Source organism: Bos grunniens, chromosome 6, assembly GCF_055505025.1.
Source record: "Bos grunniens cultivar Pamir isolate PY7600 chromosome 6, Bosgru_T2T1.0, whole genome shotgun sequence".
Taxonomy (NCBI): Eukaryota; Metazoa; Chordata; class Mammalia; order Artiodactyla; family Bovidae; genus Bos; species Bos grunniens.
In genome coordinates this window covers 3438394-3463517 of record NC_141170.1, presented here as the reverse complement: position 1 = coordinate 3463517, position 25124 = coordinate 3438394, and the positions used below count along the sequence as shown (strand labels likewise).

The window sequence follows — 25124 nt, the reverse complement described above, 5'->3', positions numbered from 1 at the left end:
TCTGGGGGCTCTGCTCCTTCTCAGAAAAGCCAGGACGTCCAAAAAGTCTGGGAGCTGGGGGGCAAGGTCCACAGACAGGAGGGGAAGGCACCCCACTGACCAGGGGCTCTCTTCTCAGTTAGACCAATGGGGTCACTCAGATGGGTGATGACGATGCATGTTAGAACTGTCCAAGTTCCAAGGAGCCGGGATGGGTGACCATCAGTGATGCATTAATCCCGCTGGGCTGGCCTCTCCCAGTCCCTCGGGGTCAGAAGGTTCTCCTGAAACATTCGGCACTCAGCAGTCATGAGGAACGGGGACCCTAACTCACTCCGGGGGAACCAACAGACCACCACTGCTCCTCTTGTGCTCTGGGGGATCTTCCGGGGTGTATCAGTCAGCTAGGGCTGCATAACAAAGCACCTCAGTTGCCCAGCTTGCACAGCAGACATTCATTTCTCCCAGGAACGGAGGCCGGAAGTCCCAGATCAAGGTCTGGCTGGGCTGGGTCTCAGGTGCAGCCTCTCTCATCGGCGGAAGACACTGCTCTGGCCTCACACAGCCTTTCCTCTGAGCACACGCAGACAGACTGTTCTGCTCCAAAAAGGCCACCCACCCCATCGGATTAGGGCCCCACCTTTATGACTTCACAAAACCCTAATAGTCTCCTGCTGCTGCTGCTGCTGCTAAGTCACTTCAGTCGTGTCCGACTCCGTGTGACCCCATAGATGGCAGCCTACCAGGCCTCCCCGTCCCTGGGATTCTCCAGGCAAGAACACTGGAGTGGGTTGCCATTTCTTTCTCCATATAATCTCCTAAAGACACTTTTTCCAAACACAGGCTCACAGGGGCTTAGGACATCAACAAATGACTCTGAGGGCACAATTCAGTCCATAACACAGGAACTGGCCCTTTTCCTGGACTGATTCACATACAGGTGCCTGGGCAGGGGTGGGGCAGATGGGCAGGTCTGTGCCCTGGGAGGAGCTGCAGCCATGTGGGGTGCCTGGCCACCATGAACTGAAGCCGCGGACACCTCCTGATAACTGTGGCGAGCAGTCCCCCACGCCTGCTGAGCCGAGGGGGAAATAACATGGGGTGACTTAGGTAAAGGCTCTGGAGCCAGCCCAAGGTGGGCGTTGGGTAGGTCCTAGAACCCTCTCTCCGCCTTGCCGCTCGCTTTTCTGACACAACAAGCTGCCTCCTGGGAACACGGACACACCAACAGAGCTGAACACACAAGACACACAGCGGGGAGCACAGGCGTGAGACAGGGGCTCGGGGAAGCCATGCGGCAGCAGGCACAGGACGGCAAGACACGGACGCTCTGTGGGCGGCCTGGGGCACAGCCCGCAGCCTCGCGCGCCTTACCTCGGAAGTACGGGATGTAATGATGTCTGAACACGGAAGAAGGGCTTGGGTGTTGGGACAGGGACAGGCAGCTACTGGTACCGACGCTCGCAGTACCAGCTGCGGGTGACAGAGAGCAAGTCAGAGTCAGCCCGCCCGGCCACACGGCCGCAGAAGAGCCCCAGGCCCCGCTCTGCCGTCTCGACCCAAGAACACACACCTTTCTGAGGCACCTCGAGGGGGTGGGCCGCCAAGCACACTCGGGGCGCCTCTGCTCCGGGCTCAGAGGGAGGAAGGCCTGCCTGCTGGGGTCAGGGTGCCCAGGCTGGGTGGGAGCAGCTGGCTCCCTGGGTCCTGCCCACTGCCCCATGAAGGGGTTTTCTTGGGATCCGGGACCCAGGCAGAGGGCGGTTAGCCGGACTGGGGAGGGGTCAGTCACCGGATAGGCACCAGGTCTCGCCCAGGAGTCAGGCCTTGACCCTGGGGTGGCCATCCAGCCAAGCACCTGCTGGCCAGCCCAGGTGACCCAAATACAGTGGCCAAGGGTCAGCAGAGGGGTCCTCAGAGAGGCTGATGGCCCTTCTCCCTGACCTACTCACCTACCTGGTCAGTCACCCACTCATTCCCTCACTCACTTGCTAATTCACCCTCTCACTCACCCACCCACCCACTCACTTACTCATCTACTCATTCATTCACCCACTCATTCATTCATTCACCCACTCATTCATTCATTCACCCATTCATTCATTCACCCACTCATTCATTCACCCACTCATTCATTCACTCACCTACTCATTCATTTCCTGAGTCAGTCATCATTCATTCACTCACTCACTCATTCATTCACCCACTCACTCATCTGTCCATTCATTTATCCACTCATTTGTTCATTCACCCACTCATTCATTCACTGAGTCCATCACTCATCTCTCACCACTCACTCAGTCACCAACTTTCCAAACTTTTATTGAGCAGGATGTACCAGGCACATGGCAGGGAGGTAATGAAAATAACTTTGCCAATGAATGGAGCTTTGATTTTTCCACAAGCACTGCGAAACTCAAGAGCTGAGTTCATGGAGGTGAGAATGGAGCCGTGCAACAGCTGGCCGAGGAGGAGATGCTTGGAAAAATCCCTCAAAAAAGCAGCCTCTGCGTGGAGTCCCTGTGACTCTGACACACAGAAGCAGCTCAGAGTTTTAAAAGGGAAGGGAAAGCAATACACAGCTGGGTGCCAGGCAGGGGATGAGGCCGGGGCCAGGGAGAGAGGACCCTCCTCAGGCTTCTCCCCACGGCTGTCTTTGGGGCCACTGACCCAGAAACAGGTGACGCGTCCATGCGTATGCTGATACCAGCTTCTGTCTGTTGATTTTGCTTTCATAGCGCAAACCTTCCTAGAATTCCGTGAGCTCGGAGCTCAGTGACTCCTGCACTCTGTGTGGTTTTACCTTCCTGACACTAACACATGAGCTGGGTTCTACGTGCTCAGCACGGCCTTGTGCGTTTCCCAGGATGGCTCCTCTAACCAACAGGGAAACCCACCGCCTCTGCACATCACCTCCCCACCCAGACCGCGGAGGGCCTTTTGTTTCTGCCACTAAAAGCACAGCTCTCCATCTCCCAGCCTGTCCTTTCTCCAGCTGTGCAAAGTACAAGACAGACTCCTCAAAGCAACAAGAAGCACAGGTTCAGGGGGGTAAAAGGAGCTGTGGGGGTGGGGGCAAGTACCTGGACGGCTATAGTGCTGGGGCGACCGCGAGGTCGGGGTGTAACGGCCGAGGCTGACCGACCCGGTGGAGCTGGGGCTGGAGGTCCGGCATTGCTTGTAGGAGCGGTCGTCCTGCTCCCCCTGGGAGGAAGACAGCCCGGTGAACGCTGAGCCAGGAGCACCACCCGCCCCGTCCCACCCTTCCGCCCTCCGAGCGCTAGCCGCGTGCCTGACCCAGGAGGCTGACTCGACGTGGACCCGGGATGGAGTCCCACACCTGCACCCGCCAGGACCCTTCTGGAGAGCCGGGCGGGGAGCTGGCCTTGGTGCTGATGCTCCCTTCAGCCTGACATCCTTTAGCAGCTATCAGGTGCTGGAGGGCGGGATGGTACCCATCCCTCCACAGCACCTCCTTGTGGCTGGGCTCCGAGGGTGGGTAAAGGCACCTGGCTCCCCCCACTTCCTTCAGTCCCCCTCTTGCCCAACCCTCGGCCCCCAAGGGTCCTCGGGAGACACTCAGACCCACGGAGATTCTGTAACCAGCCTCGACAGGGGCTCCCCAGGTGTGGGAGGTGAGAAGCCCCGGAACCCCGGACCCAGAAGCTCAGTTGAGCCAGACGCACAGTCACCAACAGCACAGACTCCACTCAAGCAGGACGGGCCGCTCTCTCGAGCGCTCAGAGCGGGTGGCGTGAGATGGCATGGCACGCGGGCGGGGAGTGGAGAAGACCGCCGGCCCACCGCAACTCGGCACCCTGGCCAGAGTCACGATGCGGCCTGGCATCCTGCCGTGGGTGGACCCTGCTGCTTTGCCCACCAGGCAGGCATGGGGATGAGCACTGGGAGGGTCTGGGTCTGGCACTCACGGCTCCCATGCCCTTCCCAGCTTACCTCCTGCCTCCCAGGGCTCCTCTTCAGCCAAACCCACACGAGCCACTGTCCCTAAACCTTGCCTGCATGACCACCTCCACGCTCCGCTCAGGCTGCCCTCATGCTGGGAGCGCACTTGTCAGGGCCTCCCCGCTCCCTGTGCTTAACACGGACCTCCTGGCCTGGCCCGCCACCCCCTTGGCGATGGGCACTCTGTCTCCTCTGGGGCTGCCGCAGTCCGGCTGTCTTGTCTCCATCCCCGGGCATTCTCTGCACAGCCCCACTGACCAGCTTACATTTTACAGGCATCTCGTCGCCTCACCTGCCCTGTCCCTGGGGTTCACGACCACACACGGGCATGGCCACTCAGGGCTGGCTGCCCACACACAGCATTTGTTGTCACCTTCCTGTACCCAGGATCTGACACCTATGGAGTCTGATTGGCAGCCATCTATGTCATAGATCAATTTTGAGAAACAGACATAAAGTGCGGGCCGCTAACTATAAACGCTATTTTATACAAACGCTTTCAGCACATCCACCCTCAAGGCCCCAAGGACAGTCCCACAATCCCGCTCAGAGGCGGATCAGGTGGCCCCTGCTACCCCGGCCCCTGGACCTGTTCTTCCTCTAAAGGAAGCCGTGGACCAGACCGCAGAACGCCTGTGTCCCAGGGGTCCGCAGCGCCGGACTGGCAGATGCACGGGGAAGCATGCGGATGAGACACCATTATAAAAATAACCACCCCAGCCTCAGAGGGCCACGGCCTGACGCCAGGGCCAGAGGCCACAGCCAAGGGCCTGGGGGACCCTCCTAGGGGAGCCTCGGGTGGTCATCTTTATAATCTAGGCAGCGGAGCAATGAGCAGATGGGCGGGCTGGGGGGCGGTTACCTCGGGCGGTGTTGGCGAGAGCAGCTGGGGGGACTGTGGACACAACACAGGGGACCCTGTTAGGCCCGGCACCAGAGGGTCACGCGGGGAGGGCCCCACACCCCGGCCCAGGTACATCCACCCAGGGACCCTCCTCCCGAAAGGAAGGGACTCCTCCCTACGAGATCCCACATGGGTTCCAAAGCCTTCTCTTTAGAGACATATAGTCAGTGGCCCCCGAGAAAGAAGCCCCCAGGACGGAGCTCTGTGCGGATGAGCGTGGACCTGTCTCCTGGCTGGCCCGCCCCGCCCTGCCACCGTCCCGTGAAGACACGTTTCAGTAGGAGGACTGTTGGTCAGAACATCGGGGGTCACCACCCCGTGAGCCCACAGGTCTTCTTCAGAAAAGATAAAGGGGCCTGGAGAAAGGAAGGGTGGTTCGGAGCCTCGGGGTCTGGGGAGAGGACCAGAGTGAGGGGCTGGGTGCCATCGGGGCCCCGGGGCGCGGTTGCCAGCCAGGCACCTCCCGTTAGAACAAGCGCACCTTCCACCGTCTGTATATGGGTCTGTATTTCTGTCATCCACCACCTATACACAGGCTCAGGGATGCAGCAAGTAGCAGAAGGGGCTCTGGAAACTGAGCTTCCAGGCAGGAAAGCTCACCTATCTCCCCCACACCTGGACAGGTAGGAAGATGTTGTGGAGAGTTTCCGAGGAGGAGCCTCGAGTGACTGGGGGCTCTTTTTTGTACCATCCCCGCCCTTAGAATGGGAAGGGGGAACGTGTATCCCAATCTGCCCATTTCACAGACGGGGAGACTGAGGCTCAGAGAGGCTGGCAGAGCTCTGTGCTTCTGGCCCACTGCTCTTCCCCCTGTGAGCTTTCCGCCCTGGGATGAGGGGCTATAAGGCCACAGGTCTAGAGAAGCGGGCGAAGCTGTCCAGCCCTGGGCCATGTCTGCCCAGCTCAGTGCCCCAACCCCGGTTCTGGGGCTTCCCAGGCACCCCCTTCATCATCTACTCACAGAAAGGGCCCCTCAGAGCCCCACTCTGAGCAGGCCCCCCAGCTGGGGCGTGGTGGGGTCTGCAGAGATGAGAGGTCCCCAGAGACGGAGGAGGGACGGGACCTCAGCACCTCGCTCTGGGCAATGGTAGAAGCCGGCACGGAGGCGGTGGTGACCAGAGTCAGCTCCCCGGGCCCGCGGCCAGCGCTGCCCCGAGCCCCATCCGGGCCCACGCCCAGCTCTGCCCTGAGCCCCACGGTCCTGGGGCCCCCCAGGCCCGTGCCCAGCTCTGCCCCGAGCCCCACAGTCCTGTCAGCCACCCGGGCCCAAGCCCAGCTCTGCCCCGAACCCCACCCGGGCCCGCGCCCAGCTCTGCCCTGAGCCCCACGGTCCTGTCGGCCCCCCGGGCCCACGGCCAGCTCTGCCCTGAGCCCCACCTGGGCCTGCGCCCAGCTCTGCCCTGAGCCCCACCTGGGCCCGCGCCCAGCTCTGCCAGAAGCCCCACGGTCCTGTCGGCCCCCCGGGCCCACGGCCAGCTCTGCCCCGAGCCCCAAGGTCCTGTCGGCCCCCTGGGCCCACGCCCAGCTCTGCCCTGAGCCCCACCCGGGCCCACGCCCAACTCTGCCCCGAGCCCCAAGGTCCTGTTGGCCCCCTGGGCCCACGGCCAGCTCTGCCCCAAGCCCCCAAGCCCCACGGTCCTGGGGCCCCCCGGGCCCACGCCCAGCTCTGCCCTGAGCCCCAAGGTCCTGTTGGCCCCCTGGGCCCACGGCCAGCTCTGCCCCAAGCCCCCAAGCCCCACGGTCCTGGGGCCCCCCGGGCCCACGCCCAGCTCTGCCCTGAGCCCCACCTGGGCCTGCGCCCAGCTCTGCCCTGAGCCCCACGGTCCTGTCAGCCCCCCGGGCCCACGCCCAGCTCTGCCCTGAGCCCCACCTGGGCCCGCGTCCAGCTCTGCCCGAAGCCCCACGGTCCTGTCGGCCCCCTGGGCCCACGGCCAGCTCTGCCCCGATCCCCACCTGGGCCTACGCCCAGCTCTGCCCTGAGCCCCATGGTCCTGTCAGCCCCCCGGGCCCATGCCTAGCTCTGCCCTGAGCCCCACCCGGGCCCATGACCAGCTCTGCCCCGAGCCCCCGAGCCCCACGGTCCTGTCGGCCCCCCGGGCCCACAGCCAGCTCTGCGCCGAGCCCCACGGTCCTGTCGGCCCCCCAGGCCCACGACCCAGCTCTGCGCCGAGCCCCATGGTCCTGTCGGCCCCCCGGGCCCACAGCCAGCTCTGCGCCAAGCCCCACGGTCCTGGGGCCAGCACGTCCCCCTCAGTCTCCTCTTTCCAGAGCGCTGCGCCATGGGAGGTGGGCAGTGCCAAGCCCGGGGTCAGGGCAGAGTGAGGGCGGGTCTGAGCGTGGGTGGCGACTGTGGCCGCAGTGACCATGGCAGGGGTGGCCCTGGCCAGCTGCTGTGGCGTGACCAGTGAGTGTACCCCTGGAGGACCCCACCCCGCCCTTATATCCCGCAGCAGTGCCTGCCAAGCTGGGCTTGCCCGCATGACCCCCATTGAGCCTGGAGACCCCAGAGCCTTGGCCACACCTTGGGGGACTCAGTTACGGCTGGGGCTGAGCTCTGCCCCTCGAGGGGCTGCCTGGGCCAGACCACTGCATGTGACCAGCCCATGGACACAGCCGGCAACTGACAAAACGCTCCTCCCCTCCAACCCTGCCCCCAGGGTCACATCCGAATCTCAAAAAGCCAAACCAGCATCAAGTTCCAGGTTAAATGGAGAGGTGCAGCTGTGAGCCGGGAGGCCCCGACAAGGGCACCGCCCGAGGGACAGAAGGGAGGGGTCAACTGAGGTCCCACCAGGGCTCAGACCAACTCGAGGCGCTCACAGGACGGGGAAGCGTGTGAGCAGGGAGCGAGGCTAGGAGAGCTGGATGAGGGAACACGGTCCATTCCCCGGGCCTGAGCATCAGCCCAACTGAAGACAAGAACGAGACGCTCACTTTGCCCCGGCACTTTCCTGATCGCCCTCGAGCTTCCCGCTCCCTGCCCCTTGCTCCAAGGGGGTCCTGCATCCTGACTCACAGGCAGTTTTGGGCCAGAGCACTCTGGGGACTCTCTAAAGAGGAGGCGCAGGTTGTCTGAGGGGGTAAAGGAGGCTGAGGCCGCCCAGGCGACCGCTGCGGGGCCCCGTACCTCACTGTAGCTCTGCCTGTCCCCCACCGAGTGGCTGATGTAGGGCGAGTAGGAGATCATGTCAGGGCGGTCGATGTTGTAGATGGCCTTGCTCTTAGGGAGGGCGGCCAGGTCTCTGTAGTCCAGGATCTCATCGCCCAGCTTGGCCTGAGAGAGGGCAGGGGGTGCCAGGAGGGCTGGTCAGACCCACACCCAGGGCTGCATCGCCCGGCAGGCGTGGGAGGAAGCGAGTCTGAGTGAAGCGGGAGGAGGGGCAAAGGCAAGGGGGCGGGGAAGCCTCCTGGTCCTACAGACAGTGAGAACTCAGCCTGCGGTCTAAACACACACTCACAGAGTTATGCTTGCATACACACAGACACACATGTGCACAAACAAATACATGTGTGAGGGCACAGCAAACACACCTATACACACATACATGCATGCATGCAGATCCACACTTGGGTGCAAACACACAAACACAGACATGCACATACACGCATGCAGTGCGTGTGGGCACAGGAAACCCATCGCTCGGTCATGTGCGGCTCTTTGCTGCACAGTCCATGGGACTCTCTAGGCCAGAACACTGGAGTGGGTAGCCGTTCCCTTCCCCAGGGGATCTTCCCGGCCCAGGGGTCCAACCGGGGTCTCCCGCATTGCAGGTGGATTCTTTACCAGCTGAGCTATCGGCGAACATGTACACATGCATACAAACGCATGCATGGACGCGTGCTCACAAACTCCTGCATGTAATAGACTTGTACGCATGCACAGATACACATGTGCTCACATAAAACACACACACAGAGGCCACACACACGTGCATTTGAATACCTGCTTGATGTATGTGCACATGTATGCACAGATGCAAACACCCAGCACACGCATGCAGGCCTGCACACATTATACACGTGTGCACAGAGAATGTGTCCACCCACAACTGTGGAGGGGGACGCTGACACACCCACAGCTCCACCCACTCACGCTCACCAGCACAACCCTCAGGCACCCCCACACTCGCACACAACCGCACCCACCCAAAGCAGTACTCATGAGCACACCTCCACACCCAGCCACTCGTACACACACTCAGGGCTTTGCAGCACTCCCTACACACAGCCAATGGGCTGGCAGGTGACAGTCAGCGGGCGTGTGACCTCACAGAGGTCACCACAGAGGCGCTCGCTCACGGCGACAAGCCTGGAACCACCGCATCTGCTCAGGTGAGGTCCACAGGGCGGCTCGCTCTCCTATGACTGGGCTCGGTCTGCCCCACTGCCCACCAGCCCCTCCTCCTGGCTCTGGGGGCTGCCGGGGGGGGGGGCGTGACCGGACAGGCCTGGGAGCTGCGCACCAGGAGGCTTGGCTCTCCCAGTAGGGCTGTGGTTCACACCCAAACACCAGTCTCAGCCTCGGTGTTCCCGTGGCACACCCCCAACAAGTGCGCATGGAATGTTTACAGCTTGCGATCCCCACGGAAGAAGGGATGTGCGGCCCCAGCCTGCTCCCAGCACTGCCTGGTCCCCCGTGGAGTGGACGCCCAGGCTCCTGTCCTGCCTGGAGCGGACACGCCAGTCACCTCTTTTCCCCCGTGTCCCCTCTGAGGGTTAGTCTCAGGCTGGCCTTGCCAGTCATGGGCAGAGTTGGCCAGTCGGGCTGCCCCCATTAGCTCAACTTGACCCCCCAAACCTCTCGAGAACCCTCATCTTGACCTCGGCCTCCGTTGGGGACCCCCGGCCTGGCCAACGCAGCCTCTGCCCACGTCTCTGCCCCCCTCCCAGCCCCAGGCAGCTCTGGTCAAGGTCCTCACTGCCTGAGTCCAGATCTAACCTCTGCCTCTGGGTGGGGGTGGCCATGGGGAGAGGCGTCCTGCCAGCAATTCTTCCAACAAACTCCAACAGCAGCATGAGCTCTGTGCTCCACCCCAGGCATCAGTGGGCCAAGCCCACGAAGGGGGGCACGCACAGGACCTCCACTTCACAGGGGAAGAAGCAGAGACCAGAGAGGTCAGGTAACGTGCCCAGAGTCCCACAGCCAGGGAACAGAAGCAGGCTGTCTGCGTGCAGAGCCGCGCTCGCACGACAGCTCTCCTCTCTGCCAGGGCCACGTGTCTCGAGCTCCAGCTGCCCCCTTCGCCCTCCAGCTCACATCCTCCGGCAGCCCCCTCCAGGGACAGGTGACACAGCCCTCACTGCCATCTCCAGACTCGATGTTTGGAGCCGGATGTCTCTACTCTGTGTGCCGTGTGGTCTCTCCTCTTCGTGCCCTCTGTGAGCCAGGCTCAGCCCCCACGCCCCAGCGTTCCCGCACCCTCCCAGGTCTGGCAGCTCCAGCCCACCTCCTCCAGGAAGCCTTCCTTGACCACCCAACTCCTAGGCTCCCGGGAGGCATTGGGTACTACGTGCCGTGTGTGACGTAGGTTGAAAGAGTGAACACCCGACGTCTCAGACGCTGGCGATTCCCTTCGGAACCCTGGGCAGTGCTCGGAAGACCTGAGTTCAAACCCTGAAGTGTGCTATTTGTCATGACGATGACCCCGATCAGCACTTCTGAGCTTCTCCTCTCTGTGTTCTGGAGAAATTGGAGCTGAGGCCCCTGGAGGTCCAGCCCTTGTGTATCTGCTCACTGGAGCCCCTCACTCCCTGGCCCAGGAAACTAGCCACACCCAACTCCTTACCGTTTCCCCACGTCCAGAGCCCGAGGGCTCAGCACACGTAGGTTCCTCTCTCCAACACGCCTTCCCCAGACCTCTTTGCCCGGCTCATCCTCTGGTCCTTCCAGAGTCAGCAGAGGCCTCCTCCTCCAGGAAGGCTTTCCTGCTCTCTCTCCCATCTGGGTTGGATGTTTTCCTCTTTTGAGTAAAGGTGCTGATCTTTGTTGGTGCATCGATGTCCCCTCCCTGCAAGGCTAGCGGCTTGTGGAGCCAGGACTCTGCTTCACCACGGAGCCCCTCCCCCAACTCCATGATTGACATGACATGGTCCTCAGGGCAAGCATGCTGCACTGAACTAAAATCGATCAAGCATTCGCCAAAGCCAGGTGGATTCTCTGGGCCTCCGTCTCCCCCTGAAAATGGGAATGCCAACTGGGCCTCGCCATCTGCTGGATTTCCGAACACCCACACAGCTTGACCTAAAGGGTGACGCTGCCATGGGGCTGGGGGAGGCTGTGCCCACCCACCCTGCCCCCTTTGCCCTGCTATGATCACAGCGCTCAGCTGCCCGCTGGCTTGTTCAGCCCCAAACGCGTGGTCAGCGAGGCCCACCTGGCCCTGGGTCAGCCCCTGACTGCAGGAATCAGAGAGAGCGCTTGACAAGGCCAACTACATCAGCATGAGCCAGCTCAGAAAGAGGCCCCCAACCCCCAACCCCCAGCCAGGTGGCTAAGTGGCCGTGCTCCCGGCTGCTCACATCCACACCACCCAGTGGGGCTCCCAGATCCATTGCCTAGCATCCAGGTCCTGGGTGGGCACCGTGACAACAGGCTATGCCCTCCCATGGCAGAAGGCCACTGGGCTGTGTGTGTCTGCGAGTGTTTTCCCTCCGCTTTCTCCTCCCTACTCTGTATGCAGCACGTGTGTGTGCTAAGTCACTCAGTCGTGTCCAACTCTCTGCGACCCTGTGGGCTGTAGCCCACCAAGCTCCTCTGTCCATGGGATTCTCCGGGCGAGAATACTGGACTGGGTGGCCATGCCCTCCTCCAGGGGGATCTTCCTGATCCAGAAATCAAACCCACATCTCTTACATCTCCTGAACTGGCAGATGGATTCTTTACTACTAATGCCGCCTGGGAAGCCCCTAGGATGTGACCGTATATGATGTTACAACTGTAATATAATCCTGCCAATAATACAATCTAATGATGCGCTTGTACACTATGCCAACTCAATGCTTTATCGGCATGGTGAAGAAAGGTTACAAAACAATATAGCCCACGTGACTTCATTTTGTTAAAAAGAAAGAGATAAAATACACGCGCACGGAGAAAAAGAGACCGAAAGTGTGTACTTCGATACATTAACAGTGGGCTACTCTGGCTGGGAGGATTATAAATGGTATTCATTTTTGTCTCTATACCAATCACTATTTTTTCCTAATAAGTGTGGGTTACCTTTGTAATAAAGAAAAAGGCAGTGAAAAGATTACTTTTTAAAAACCCACAATTTATTGAGCTTCCCTGGTGGCTCAGTTGGTAAAGAATCTGCCCGCAATGCAGGTGACTCGGGTTTAATCCCTGGGTCGGGAAGATCCCCTGGAGAAGGAAATGGCAACCCACTCCAGTATTCTTGCCTGGAGAATCCCATGGACAGAGGAGCCTGGTGGGCTACAGTCCACGGGGTCACAAAGAGTCGGACACGACTGAGCGACTGAACAGCAACGAGCAGTTACCAACAGCAGCTGCCGTCTGTGGACAGGACCACACTCGTGTGCCATGAACATGATCTCGTTCAAACAGTAACAGTCACTTTTACTGGTCCTGATGACGACAGCATCTGGGGTGGATTGTGTCCTCCTCTTTTCATGGAATCGCTAACCCCCAGCCCTACAGAATATGTATTTGGTGACAGTGACCTTTAAAGGGTGGTTAAAGTGAACCGAGGTCAGCAGGGTGGGGGCCCTCAGCCAGCACCCTGGGGGTCCTCCTGGGACGAGGAGGTCAGGACAGACGTGCACAGAGGGACGACCACGTGAGGACACGTGGAGAAGACGGCCGTCCACACGCCCAGGACACAGGCCTTGCAGGGAACAAGCCTCCCGACACCGTGACTCGGACTCCCAGGCTACAGGATGGAGAGAAGATACATCTCTGCGGTTGAGCCCCCCTGGTTTGGGCAGTAGGTACGGAGGCCCCGCAGACAAGCACCAGTGTCACAACAGTGACTCCAGTGAGCACTGTCTGGGCCCCCACTCTGGGCTCAGGGCTGTGCCCAGGGCCTCCCACTCAGGCCCTCCATGGCCCTGGGCAGCAGGTGCTGTGGGCCCCCAGGTACGGGTGAGCTCCCGGAGGCTCAGAGAGGCTAACACCTTGCCTGAGGGCACACAGCTGGCCTGGTGACATCAGGCTGTCTTTCTGAATCTCCGAGTCTGCAGCTGCCCAGGGTCATCCGGCCATTCGCCCTCCAGACTAGAACCTGGGTTCTTATCATTAGGGCAGGAACGGCCCTGTGTCCAACCAGAGAGAAAGTTCCAGGGGCTGAAAAGAAGTGTCGAGAGAAGGGAATCCGATCTCCATCATGTTAGAGAAAAACCAGGCTCCGGCAGTGAGTCAGGGGAATGGGAGAGGAGACTCGTGCTGCTCGACCAGCCTGCAGGGGTGAAGCTGGGCCAACCAGCCTGCAGTTCAGGGCTCACCCCGCTTTCCCGTTCCCTCCCCGCAGCACAGGCTCTTTAGATTAGCAAACCAGCAAGTAATTATAACAGTCACCTTCCGTTTCTAAAGCCACCACCCAGAGGTAATTGCTGTCAACAATTAGTTAAAATGTTCTCAATCACGTTTAGACTTGTATGTGCACATACACACAGACACACCCACACACACAATATCCATGCCCGTACACACATGCACGCACAGAAGCACGTATGTAGACACACTCATACACATATCCATCCATACATGTGCACACACACGGCCTACACACATGCACACACTCAAATACACACAATCACATACGCACACCTACGTGCACACGAATACCCACACACGTAAATGAGAATGGGACCACGTAATACATGTCATCCTTCACACGCTCCTTCACAAGACACATTGGAACTTTCCACACCAACAGGCACAGATCTGCACCGTGACTGCTGAGTGCTGTTTATCCAGGTGAGTCCTGGCTGCGGGATGCAGGCAGGTGTCCGCACCGACACCGCTGTAAACCAGCCGTGAGCACACCTCTCTGCACACCCGACGCCACGTTCTGGGGCAGCCGTGGTCACACAACACATCTACGCTGGAGGCCCCGAGTCAGCCTCGGAGTCTGCGCCAATCCCTCCCGCGGCCCCACGCCCCGCGCCCCCTGAGGGCACACTCAGCAAGGACCCTGGGCCCCTGGTCTCCCCTCTCCACAGAGAGAATGCGACTTACATAAATCACGCGGCTCGGAGACCCTGAGGTGCTGGAAGCAGGTACAGAAATGATGCTCTCTGAGGAAGTCCTGGTTTCCTAGGAGACGAGACAGGGAGAGGCTGAGGCAGACTCTGTTGACGCAGAGAACCTTCCGGAGGCAACTACAGCGAGTCGAGCGCCAGCAGAAACTCTGGAGCTCACGAGACCCTTTCTACGGGCAGGTTGAAAAATAAACACGTAGGCTTGGATGAACGACAAGGAAGCTGTAACCGGGAGACACAGCGGGTGACCCTGGCTGCCAGCAAAGGGGCCGTGTGCTCCCAGGGCCGGATGGACTCACTCTGCGACCACGAAGCTTCCACGTCGCTGAAATGATCTTTTTATTTGGAGGGTGAGAGCAAGCAATGATGCGTTTTCAGGGGTTCTGCGTGCCCCGCCAGCAAAGGCAGGATCAAGGCGTTCGGGGAGTGGGTTCTTCGCGTCGATTCTGGGGGACGCGCTGCGGCACCGCCAGCCCTGCCTCTGTGGTCCGACGGGGCGGCTGTCCCGTCTGGGACCTGTTCCTCGGGTGCCCACTGCAACTGGGGACCATCCCCCCAACCCTCCTCGCTCACCTCTGACCATAATGTCCGCATCCCCGCGGTGACAGACCCCCCAACCGTCCGTCTCCTCTGCTCCTTGGATCAGGTCCTCCACCACCATGACGACCCTGCTTTCCTCCAGCTCCTGCCCCCGTCTCTGCACCCAAGTCCATCCCCGCCTGCTGGGCATGACCTGGCAGCTCCTGGACCCTCTCCTGGTCTAGCCCTCTCCCCGGCCAGGACCTCCCAGTCACCTAACTTTCCAGGCCTCCCACTCGCCTCATCTGAATGAAACCCATCTCCACGAAGGGGCTCCTGCTTCCCGCCCCCCACTCGCAGCTCCTCCTGTTCTGTTTTTCTTATTTGGCCCGGCCACAGGGTTTGGTGCCTCCTGCAGTGGAAGTGTGGAGTCCTAACCACAGGACTGCCAGGGAGGCCCAACTCCTCTCTCGTTTGCTAAGCAGGCCCCTTCTCCCCTCACCCCTGAAATTCTGTCCAGCCCCTCACAGTGGTCCACACCTCCCGCTAGGAGCCTGGGAGGGGCCGTATCATGAACTGAACTGCCCCCTCCAAAGCTCACAGGTTGAAGCCCACACCCCAGGACCCCAGAACGTGTTTGGAGGCAGGATGTTTGAAGAGGTAGTTAGGTTTAAATGGAGTCTTAAGGACAGGCCTGGATCTGACTCTCTTCCTTATGAGAAGAGGAGACTAGGGCACAGACGGGCGACGTGTGAGGCACAGGGAGGAGACGGCCGTCCACACGCCCAGAGGTGAGGCCGCGTGAGGAGCCAAGTCTGCCAGCGGGCCCTGGAGCTGCAGCCTCCAGAGCTGAGAGAGGACAGTTCCGTTTGTTGTTTAAGCACATTTGGTGCGGCTAACACCTGGAGAAGACTCTTGAGAGTCCCTTGGACTGCAAGGAGATCCAACCAGTCCATCCTAAAGATCAGTCCTGAATATTCATTGGAAGGACTGATGCTGAAGCTGAAACTCCAATACTTTGGCCACCTGATGCGAAGAGCCAACTCATTGGAAAAGACCCTGATGCTGAGAAAGATTGAGGGCAGGAGGAGAAGGGGATGACAGAGGATGAGATGGTTGGATGGCATCACAGACTTGATGGACATGAGTTTGAGCAAGCTCTGGGCACTAGGGAAAGACAGGGAAGCCTGGCGTGCTGCCGTCCACGGGGTTGAAAAGACTCGGACACAAGTGAACAACAACAAAAACGCCTGCCATGGAGCGCCCCCTTCTCCCCTCGGGGAGATGACCCAAGCGCCTCCTACACTCAGCGCGACACCAGCGGGGACGGGACGATACCAGGACTGGACGTGAGCCCGACAGGCGGCGGCGGGGACGAACCTGACAGGCATAGGGGGTGGCGCCCGGGGAAGCCTGACGGGAAGCCTGATTCTGCATCTAGAAAGGAAGGAGAAGGACAGGGCGTGAAGCTCCGCGGCCACCGCCGCGCTCGGTCGCTCATCGGTCGGTCCAGCCACCGCCGCGCTCGGTCACTTATCGGCCGGTCCAGCTGCCTCCTTAACCCAGGCGTCACCCTGGCATCCTCTCTGAGGCCCCATGGCCCGGCTGCACACGTGGGATGGGGCATCGACTCAGGGGTCTGCCTGTCCCCTCAGACCACAGGCTTGCAAAGGCCGGCAAGATGCTGGGGTCCCTCCAGAAGGTCAGTCCAACCCCCGAGGCTCGGCCACCCCCAGGAAGACACACATCCCGTGCTGCGGTTTCAAGGGAGACACGCCGTGGGAGGCGGGAAACCCAGCGTCTGTGTTTTACCACTGTCCCGGTGGCCAGGTGGCCCGTTCTGCTAGGCAAAAATGCTGTGTGTGTACGTTTGGCACATCTGAGAAAAACCTTTGACGCTCAGCTTCCTTCTCTGTGCAATGGAGAAGCCTGCCTGGAAGGCTCTTTCCGTTGCCGAGGACTCAGACACGCAGCCTGCTGAGGTTTTGGCTCTGGTGAGTCGCCCTTGCTCTCAGTTCAGTTGATTCCAGCTCACGAAGTCCCTTCACAAAGCTGCCTAACACTGGGTGTTTCAGAAGAAAGTGCCTAAGCTGAGAGCAACAGCCGAACCACAAGAACTGACCCCAGGCCCCGAGGGATGTTTCCTGGCACTGTCGGGGCGGCACCGGGGTTACTGACACCACGACCCCGACAGAAAGGGGCTTGGGCTGTTTGCACGGCAGCAAGAGGGTCGGCTTTCTCCTGCACATTTCAGGGTCCCGAGCAGGCAGCTGGGCAGCTACACAGTGCCCCCCGTCTCTGTACCCCTGTTCCCAGACCAGGAGAAGTGGGGGCGGGGAGAGGAGCAGCGCCTCCCACCCCCGCAATGTCCTCCAGGTCAGGGAGCCTAGATGGAAGGGGGCTGAGTCCAGGCAGTTTCCCCCAGAATCAGGAGACTTGGGCTGTCTCTCACCTTCTCTCTACCTTGCCTCCAACTGGCCCAAAGCAGCCTCACAATCAAACCCAGCACCCAGCTGCGTTCTCTGGGGTGCCGTTCACACCCGCCCAAGCCCGGGCAGTCGTCCAGCTCCGTCCACCCAGCCCGGCCCCAGGAAGCGCCGTCCCACAACAGGGTCGAGGGGCGCCTGGCTCTCATTGAGGTCAGACACAAGCTCCATGGACACGCAGAGGGAGGCCAGCACCCTCTCGTGTCCACGTTAAAGCCGAGGGGCTGAGTTCCCAGAGGGCGGGTGGTTGGCCCAAGGCCACAGAGGCTCCAACCGCAGGTCTGGCTCTCCCACCCCGGCGGCCGCTGTGAATTCCGCTAGAACATCCTCGCTCGGGGTCAGTCTCTCCGTCTTTGTGTTCGGGCTCAGCAGCCCCACGGTCAGTACAGGGGCTCCGGCTTCCTCCTCTGGGTGCCCCACCCCCCGCCCCGCAGTAAGCAGCCAGGACCACCGTGCGCCCCCAGGGTAGGCGTGACCACAGACAGCCGCAACCTGGGGGGGACCAGCCCTCCCATCCAGGCTCCCTCTGGTCCCACCGGAGCAGGAGCCGCCAGGCTGGCCCTGCCCCGGCCACCTTCTACATGCACCGAGGCCTCTCTAGCTACTCAGCAGACACAGGGCCGCCCCTTCCCACAGCTCTGAAACCCTCCTTCAATCCTCACCTGTTCACAGCTCCTCAGACTGGGACCCCACACCCAGAGCAGGGCTGGCCCCTGCGACCCACCCCTCCGCACACCTGCCAAGCCCTGGCTCCAGGAAGCCAGGCTCTCCCCTAACCCCGCCCGCCAGGCCCATCCAGCCAGCCCTGTCCCTCCCTGCCTCGCAGGCAAATGTCCTGCACCCTGGAGCCGGCCCTTGTGTCTCTCCCAGACGCTGCAGGGCAGGGACGCTCATTCACCTCTGCGTTCCCGGCGCCCAGCCTGGAAGGCGCAGCAGGTGCTCGGGGACCGTGTGTTGGGGACCGTGTGTTGAACGACGGTACAATCCGACACCCAATGAGGCACTGGGGACAGGCTGTTAGGACCACAGCCTTCTGACGGGAACCCCCTGGGCACCCTCGGCAGATGAGCATCCTTGTCCTGGGGGGCAGCCCTCCCCCCGAGGGGGCACACAGTCAGGGATCTTCCAGGAGTAAGGAAGGGCTGCTCTCCCTTTCCTGGCTTGCTCACAGGGACCCTGGAGCTGGCCTCGGGGGCTGGAGGGGGGTCCTGGAACCCACTGGGCCTGGCATGCCTGGTTAGCTGACCGCTGAGCACCCCTCCAGATGGGCAACTTAGCTCTCATCTGGTTTGCCAGGTTACAGCAGAGCCACCTCTGCCCGGAGGCTGGACTCAGAGAGAGTGACGCCACCTCTGTGGTATCCCCGGGGCTGACGGCCGCCGAGCCGACCCTGCCAGGCTGACTCAGAGCTGACCAGGTCCGGCAGGTTCATGCTCGTTAGCTGGCTCCCACTCAATACACACTACAGAAAAACACGGCTCTCTCCTGCTGCACAGGCTAGGGGCGGTCAGCTGGCTGGGAGAGCTGTCTCCATGGGCCCAAGTGACCAGGAAAGTAATCTACGCCCTCCCTGTCCACCTGCTGCCCACTGACTGCCCTGCCCACCCACCGCCCTGTTCCCCTGCTGCTCTGCCCACTGACTGCCCTGCCCACCCACCGCCCTGTTCCCCTGCTGCTCTGCCCACTGACTGCCCTGCGCACCGACTGCCCCATCCACCCACTGCCCTGTCCACTTGTTGCCTGGCCTGCCTAGCGTTTAGTCTCATTTCTCAGGCGAGACAGAAGAGGCTCTGAGGGGCAGGGGTGGGGAGGGTGAATCAAGGGACACGCAGGGCATGACCAGGGCCTGGATCCTGTCACCGGATACGAGGGACAGCTGTCCCCAGGCTGCCGGCTTCTGCCCTCAATGTTCCGGAAGCATCTGTGGAGACGAGCCCCGGAAGCCAACTCTGGGGCCATGACCAGCCCCCAAGACAATGGTCCTTCTTTCTGCCCTATCCTGCCAGCCTCCAGCACCCAGAGGGCCTCCTTCCTGCTGGGCCAGTGGCCCATAGTCATCCAGGGCGGGGGCTCCAGGCTGAGAGCAGACGTGCCTGCCGCCTCCAGGCCCGCTGTGTTCCCTGCAGGCCCTGAGGCCAGCTCAACAGTCGGTCCAGCATCCAGGGCTGGCGCTAGTCACCCTGACTTGGTTAGGGGAGGCGCAGGGCACGGAGGACCCTGGGCACTTGGTCCTCCTCCATGGAGCCCTCCTGCCCTGGCCCAAGGCCACCTTTCCCCAGGCCCTCACGCCACGCCAGGCACAGTGGGATGGTCCCCATGGCCCTCGACGCGACCTGCAGGTAAGTCCACCTGCTCCTCCGAACAGCAGCAGCTTCGGGCCAGGACTTGTGACAGTCACCTTGGTGCCCCAGACTAAGAACCAGGCTTGGCCCAAACAAACCCTCGCTGAAGCTGTGCTGAATGAATGACTCATGAAGGAGTGGAGACATGAAAAGCAGAGGCTTCCAAACCCACTGAGATCAACTGCTAGAGGAAAAGGGAGACTTTCCCTCTGCTGACTTCTTTCAGAACGGGCTTGGCAAGCGTCTGTTGAACTGCTGGGTCCCACCCTCCCTGAGGAGCCCACACGAGGACGAGGGTCCCCTCCACCAGCCGGCAGCCCATCCCATCTCCTAGGACAATGTTCATGAGGGTGATCTCCGAACCAGCCCCTCCGCTGCAAATTCCCAGCCCTGAGCACCACAGCCTCTGCTGGGTCTGGGGATGGTTTCCACTCGGGCCCCATCCACTCCCCACGGCTGAGGGTGGGGGGCTCTGCAGCCCTGGACCCCCTCCCTCCCACAGTGGAAGTGTCACTAAAGGACTCAATGAGCAGAACCAGCATCTCCAGCAAATAGCAGAGTGCCCCCAACAGCAGAGCTCTGCTCCTATCATTCAGGGCCCGAGTTCCTCAGGGCAGTGGTCCCCTTCTGATGCACGCAGGTGCTGGAGACCCTCAGGGGGCCACTGAGAAGCCACCTCCCTAGAACAGTCCCCCAGCTGTCGTTTCCAAGTCCGGATGCAGACCCGCTGCCCTATGGGGCACTTGAGTCACCAGGGTCTTCAAGGGCCCATCTGCCCAGTGGCTCATCCGTAGCAAGTGTGACAACTTTCAAAATCTTGGCGAGGCCTGGGCGCCCTGCCTGGGGGCGGCTGTGGGAGACCAGGGGCCGCTGGGACGAGGCCAGGAGTTCTCTGGGTCACACACGACTCGTCCCCCTGAGGGGAGGGCAGGTGCACTCGCTTCTGGGGTCTGCAGGGTGTGGATCCCAGCGGAGGTGGTGCAGGGGTGGGGGTGGTCCCTGACAGAGCAAAGCTGGCTGCCACACCTCCCCTCGAGGGGCCTGGGGTGGTGGATGCCCTGAGCTGCAGTTCACCCAGATTCACTTCCTCCCTTCATCCCGCAAACACTTCTCTGTCATCTGCCAGGGCTTGGCTCGGGGCCAGGGGGTTCAGGATGGAGGAGACTGGAGCCCGGCGAGGAGGCTCTGGGGGAAGAGGATGTGAGCGGAGGCGTCTGTGAGGTTTCAGGGGATGACCTTCTAGGCGGATCTGAAAGCCCACAGGATGAGTTTGCTGGGAGGCAGGGTGCCAGGCATGAGAGGGCGGCCCAGGCGGGAGGGCCGTGTTTCTAAAGGTGCAGGCGGAGGACCCCTGCCCTGCTGACGGCCCCAGCCAAAGGGAGCTTGCCTGTCCTGCCCCGGGGCCTCTGCCTGAGCCCCCAGCCCTGCCTGGGACCCCCAACCCCTCTTCAGGGTTCCGCTCCCACTCGATTCCACTGGAGGACCCCCTCTATGTCCCCCCATCACCATCCCCAGGAAGTCCTTCCCCTGCTCTCCGGCCCCGCCAGCCCATTGCATCACTTGCTTGTCAGGGTGCTGATTTCTGTCTCTCCTGGGGACACCAGCCCAGGAGGGCCCCGGGGCAGGCTGGCCTCCTCCCTCACGTGGCACCTCTGGCCGGGCGCCCCAGCAGGGCCTCTGCGGGATGAGGAGTCTCACCTGGCCCAGAGGGGAGGGCTGGCCTGGCCTAGACACGGGTCCTGCCCTGCTTCTGGAAGGTGATCAGTGTCACACCTGATCGGAGTTCTCTGTTCGGGGGGAGGGCGCTCACCACACCCCCAAGGTCTCAGGGTGGGGCGGGCCACACCAGAAAGACCAGTCCTGAGATGCTGGCAGTCCTGGGTGATGTCACCGGGAGAGTGAAAGCAACCACATGGCAATCAGTCAATAGGCCAGTCAATCGACTAACGGAGCCCCAGTAAGATCTCCGGCCGTGGGGCTTCCCTGGTTGGTAACACCTCATGTGTGCTGACGCTGGGAGGTGTGGAATCCGGACTCCACCAGGTCAGGACGGTGGCAGCCTGGGTCCAGACCTCCCCCCAGGACCCTGCCTCACGCTGGGCTGAGTCCACTCCACTCTCCCCGGGACAAACCTCAACTGGGCTGCGACACTTTCCACTGAGTCCTTCTAACTTGTTTTTGAACCTGAGGGCAGATGGGGAGACCCTACGAAGCAGCTGTTGGCGTCAGAAGCATGGACGTTCTTGGGGACTCTTAGGAGATGTGCTAACTTTTCAGTGGTCCCTGAACTTTCGCAGCCATTGGCGTCCACTGAGCAAAGGAGGGCCAGGCAGGGAGCCCCCGGGCCAGCCAGCAGCCGATCTGCTCGTTCTACCTGGACACTCGAGGGCCTCGGGCCACCCACCCCACGGCCCATTAGGACTAACCACTGAGCCTGCAGACAAGCCAGCACCCCCTCAACTGTATGATGTAGCTCAGAAGCTGGGGAGAAGGCATCGGAGACTGAATTCCACCAACCTTGTTTTTGTCTTCAGTTCTGGCTGCTTGTCGACACGCTGGGTGCCAAATGGAGGAGCCTGCGGACAGATGGCCAAGAGGAAGAGTTAGGATGGATTCCCAGAGGTAGGGCTGTGTGGGGGTCAGGAGGAAGGGGTCAGTGTCCACACTAGGATCCCACCACACTCTTCTCTGCCGAGTCACACTGAGACCCCATCAACCTCCTCTGTGCCGAGTCACACTGGGACCAACCACCCTCCCCTGTGCCGAGTCACACGGGGGCCCCACAGGCCTCCTCTGTGATGATCACACTGGGACCACACCGCCCTCCTCTGTGCCGAGTCACGGGTTGTTCCTGGGTCTGCGGCTCTCGGGCTCTGGGGCTCACAGTCCCACTGGCAACATGGAATAAACAGGTAGAGCATCACCATGAGCCAGTGCTCCCACGGGACCCCTCGGATCCCCAGCACCCAGAGAAGGCTTTCGAGGAGCGCTCTGGGGGTGGCTTCTATTCAGAGCTAGATAACTCAGGCAGCAGATAAAGAGGGCTGCTCCTCTCCGTGAAGTGGGCAGTGGCCAAGCCCAGCCATGGGCACAGTGGAGTGTGGAGCTGGGCGCGACCTGAATGGGAGATGAGGGCTTTGGGGCGGGGCTCTCAGCTGGAAGGCAGGAAGGAGGACCCTCAGGTGGGAACCTGAGGTGTGGGCTGGGAGTGGGACTGTGGGCTGGGGCCCCAGCCCCTCACTGCTTCCCAGGGTGTCTGAGCTGTCTCGGTCATGCCAGCCCCACCCAGCCTTCCCCATCTATGGTCCCACCATCAAGGTCACAGGTCCCCCAGGGTCCTGAGGGCTTTGCGTGTGTGCTAAGTTGCTTCACTCGTGTCTGCCTCTATGGAGCACAGCCCGCCAGGCTCCTCTGTCCATGGGATTCTCCAGGCAAGAACACTGGAGTGGGTTGCCATGCCCTCCTCCAGGGGATCGAAGCTGTATCTCTTATGTCTCCTTCACTGGCAGGTGAGTTCTTTACCACAAGCACCCTCCCCGCTCCCCACCCAAGGGTCCTGCTCTTCTCTAATTCAAACTTGACCTCCCCAGACTTCAGGCATTTCCCACCTTCACTCGGGGCCAACAATAATCCTACCTCAGCAGGCCACTGGGAGAACTTAATACAATGAAACAAGGGTAAGGACTTCAGGGTCCGGAGACGCTGCTTCCCGCCTCGCTGAACCTCAGCCTGACCCCCCTGCGCCCCCCGCACCCCACACCCCACTCACACAGCCTCTGCCGGGGGAAGGTTTCCGCCCTCTGGTACCAGGCCAGCCCACATCCCCTTGGAGATGGGAGCTGTGTCCATACCACTCTCAGGTCCACACAGAGTAGACAGAGTAGGGGGCCTGACTGGTCGTAGGGGCTTAAACCTGTGGCAGGAGGAGCTGCAGCCCGTTTCTGCCTGCAAAGCCTCTAGGCCATGTGAGTTAACACTTGAGAAGGGAGCTCATTTCTGCCCCTCCCTGGAAAAGCACCTACACCAACCTGGAGCTCCCAGAGAGACCGGGAATTGATTGGTGTGTGTGAGCTTTTATTAAAAAAATATATTGTTTATGATCGCAAAGGTAATGGATGTTCTTTTAAAAAAAAATGTACTGATTTGGCTGTCTCAAGTCTTAGTTACAGCATGCAGGATCCTTAGGTACAGCACGTGGGATCTAGTTCCCTGAGCAGAGATCGAACCTGGGCCCCCTGCACTGGTAGTGAGGAGTCTTAGCCACTGGACCCACCAGGGAAGTCCCGGTAATAGGTACTCTTTGTTAAAATCTAAGCAAGACCTTAAAGGAATCAGCAAGAAAATGAGAGTCATCTGCAGTCTCCTGCTTGCTGTCATCCTGTGTACACGTGCGCGTTAAATACAGCATTTGCACGTAGTTTTGTATTCTGTGAGTTTTGCTTTAAAATGTCTTAGTGTTCCTCCACATAATTAAATATCAAAGGTGTAACTTTTAAGGGCTGCATAATATTCCATGGTAAGGATCAATAGGAATCTCTTTATCTGCTCCCTGACTGTTACTTCCAACGTTTTATTTCTAAATAAAGTCATGGGAATTCCATGAAACACAAATTCCACTTCATCTCTCTTACTGACTTGAAGGCTTCCTAAAAGTGGGTCCTCCTGGCTCAGAGAGTGTGGGCATTTTTAAGGCTTTTGAGGCATTTTGGCAAGTTCACAATTTTCGCTCCATCAGCCAGGTAAGAGGCCCGTCTACTCCAATTCTCCAAATAGCGGGATGTGTCTGTCCTTTTAACCTTTGTTGATCCAATGGGGGAAAATAGCATCTAATTGTTATTTTAATCTGGGTACCCCTGATTATTCAGGTTCCCTCGTGGCTCAGTAGTAAAGAATCCACCTGCCAAGAAGACTCAAATTCAATCCCTGGTCCAGGAAGATCCCCTGGGAGGAGGGAATGGCATCCCACTCCGGTATTCTTGCCTGGAGAGTCCCACGGACAGAGGAGCCCGGCGGGCTACAGTCCATGGGGCCCCAAGAGAGTTGGGCACAACCAAGTGTCTAACATAACAACCACGCTGGTAATTAGTGAGTGCCAACCTTCTTCCCGGGCATGTACCGAGTCTGCAGACAGGCAGCTGCATCCAGGGCTGGGAGGCGGGGCTGATATTTGGCAGGAGTTTGGTGAGGGGGCTGCCTCATCTCCCTCGGAGGCCAGAGGGCTCACAACCCTGCTCCTCTGAGCTTTTACTGCTCGGGATTCATCCATCAGACACACCCTCCTGGAGCCCCAGCACGCAGGTGGACCAGGCAGGCAGAGGGTCTCACAGTGTCTGTGCAGGGTGTGAAAACCACCAGCCAGGTCTGCACCCTCAGGGCACAGACTGGGGAAGGGAGGCAGGAAGACAGGCTTTGACACTCCACAGGAGGTCAGGGCGGGTCCAGCTTTAGAAACTGGGAGCCGGCCTCAGCCCAGAGCCATGAAGAGCGTCTTTGTCCTGAGACTGGGTCCCCTTGATGGCGAGCTCGTGTCCCAGGCTCCCGTGCTTGGTGTCAGCATGTCCCGAAAGCGCTGTCGCGGTGGGGGGTGGGCGCCTCGGGCTGCAGGGGGCTTCCTCCCCACCCAAGACATCCCGGCACAGCTGGGAGGGGCCCAAAGGACCCCTTTGATAAGCTCTCAAGACTAAAGAACAAGAGGGGACACCGGGGACCAGG

At 60.5% G+C, this 25124-nt stretch overlaps 1 protein-coding gene across 1 annotated transcript in view; it reads right to left on the bottom strand.

The window, feature by feature from the left end:
• ABLIM2 (actin binding LIM protein family member 2) overlaps positions 1 to 25124 on the bottom strand; it is a 170008-nt gene that overhangs the window by 58062 nt on the left and 86822 nt on the right. Inside the window, 7 exon segments of the mRNA XM_086407439.1 lie at positions 1354 to 1452; positions 3063 to 3183; positions 4805 to 4837; positions 7974 to 8120; positions 14043 to 14120; positions 15965 to 16021; positions 21930 to 21988. Coding sequence (XP_086263565.1) covers positions 1354 to 1452; positions 3063 to 3183; positions 4805 to 4837; positions 7974 to 8120; positions 14043 to 14120; positions 15965 to 16021; positions 21930 to 21988 — 594 coding nt within the window.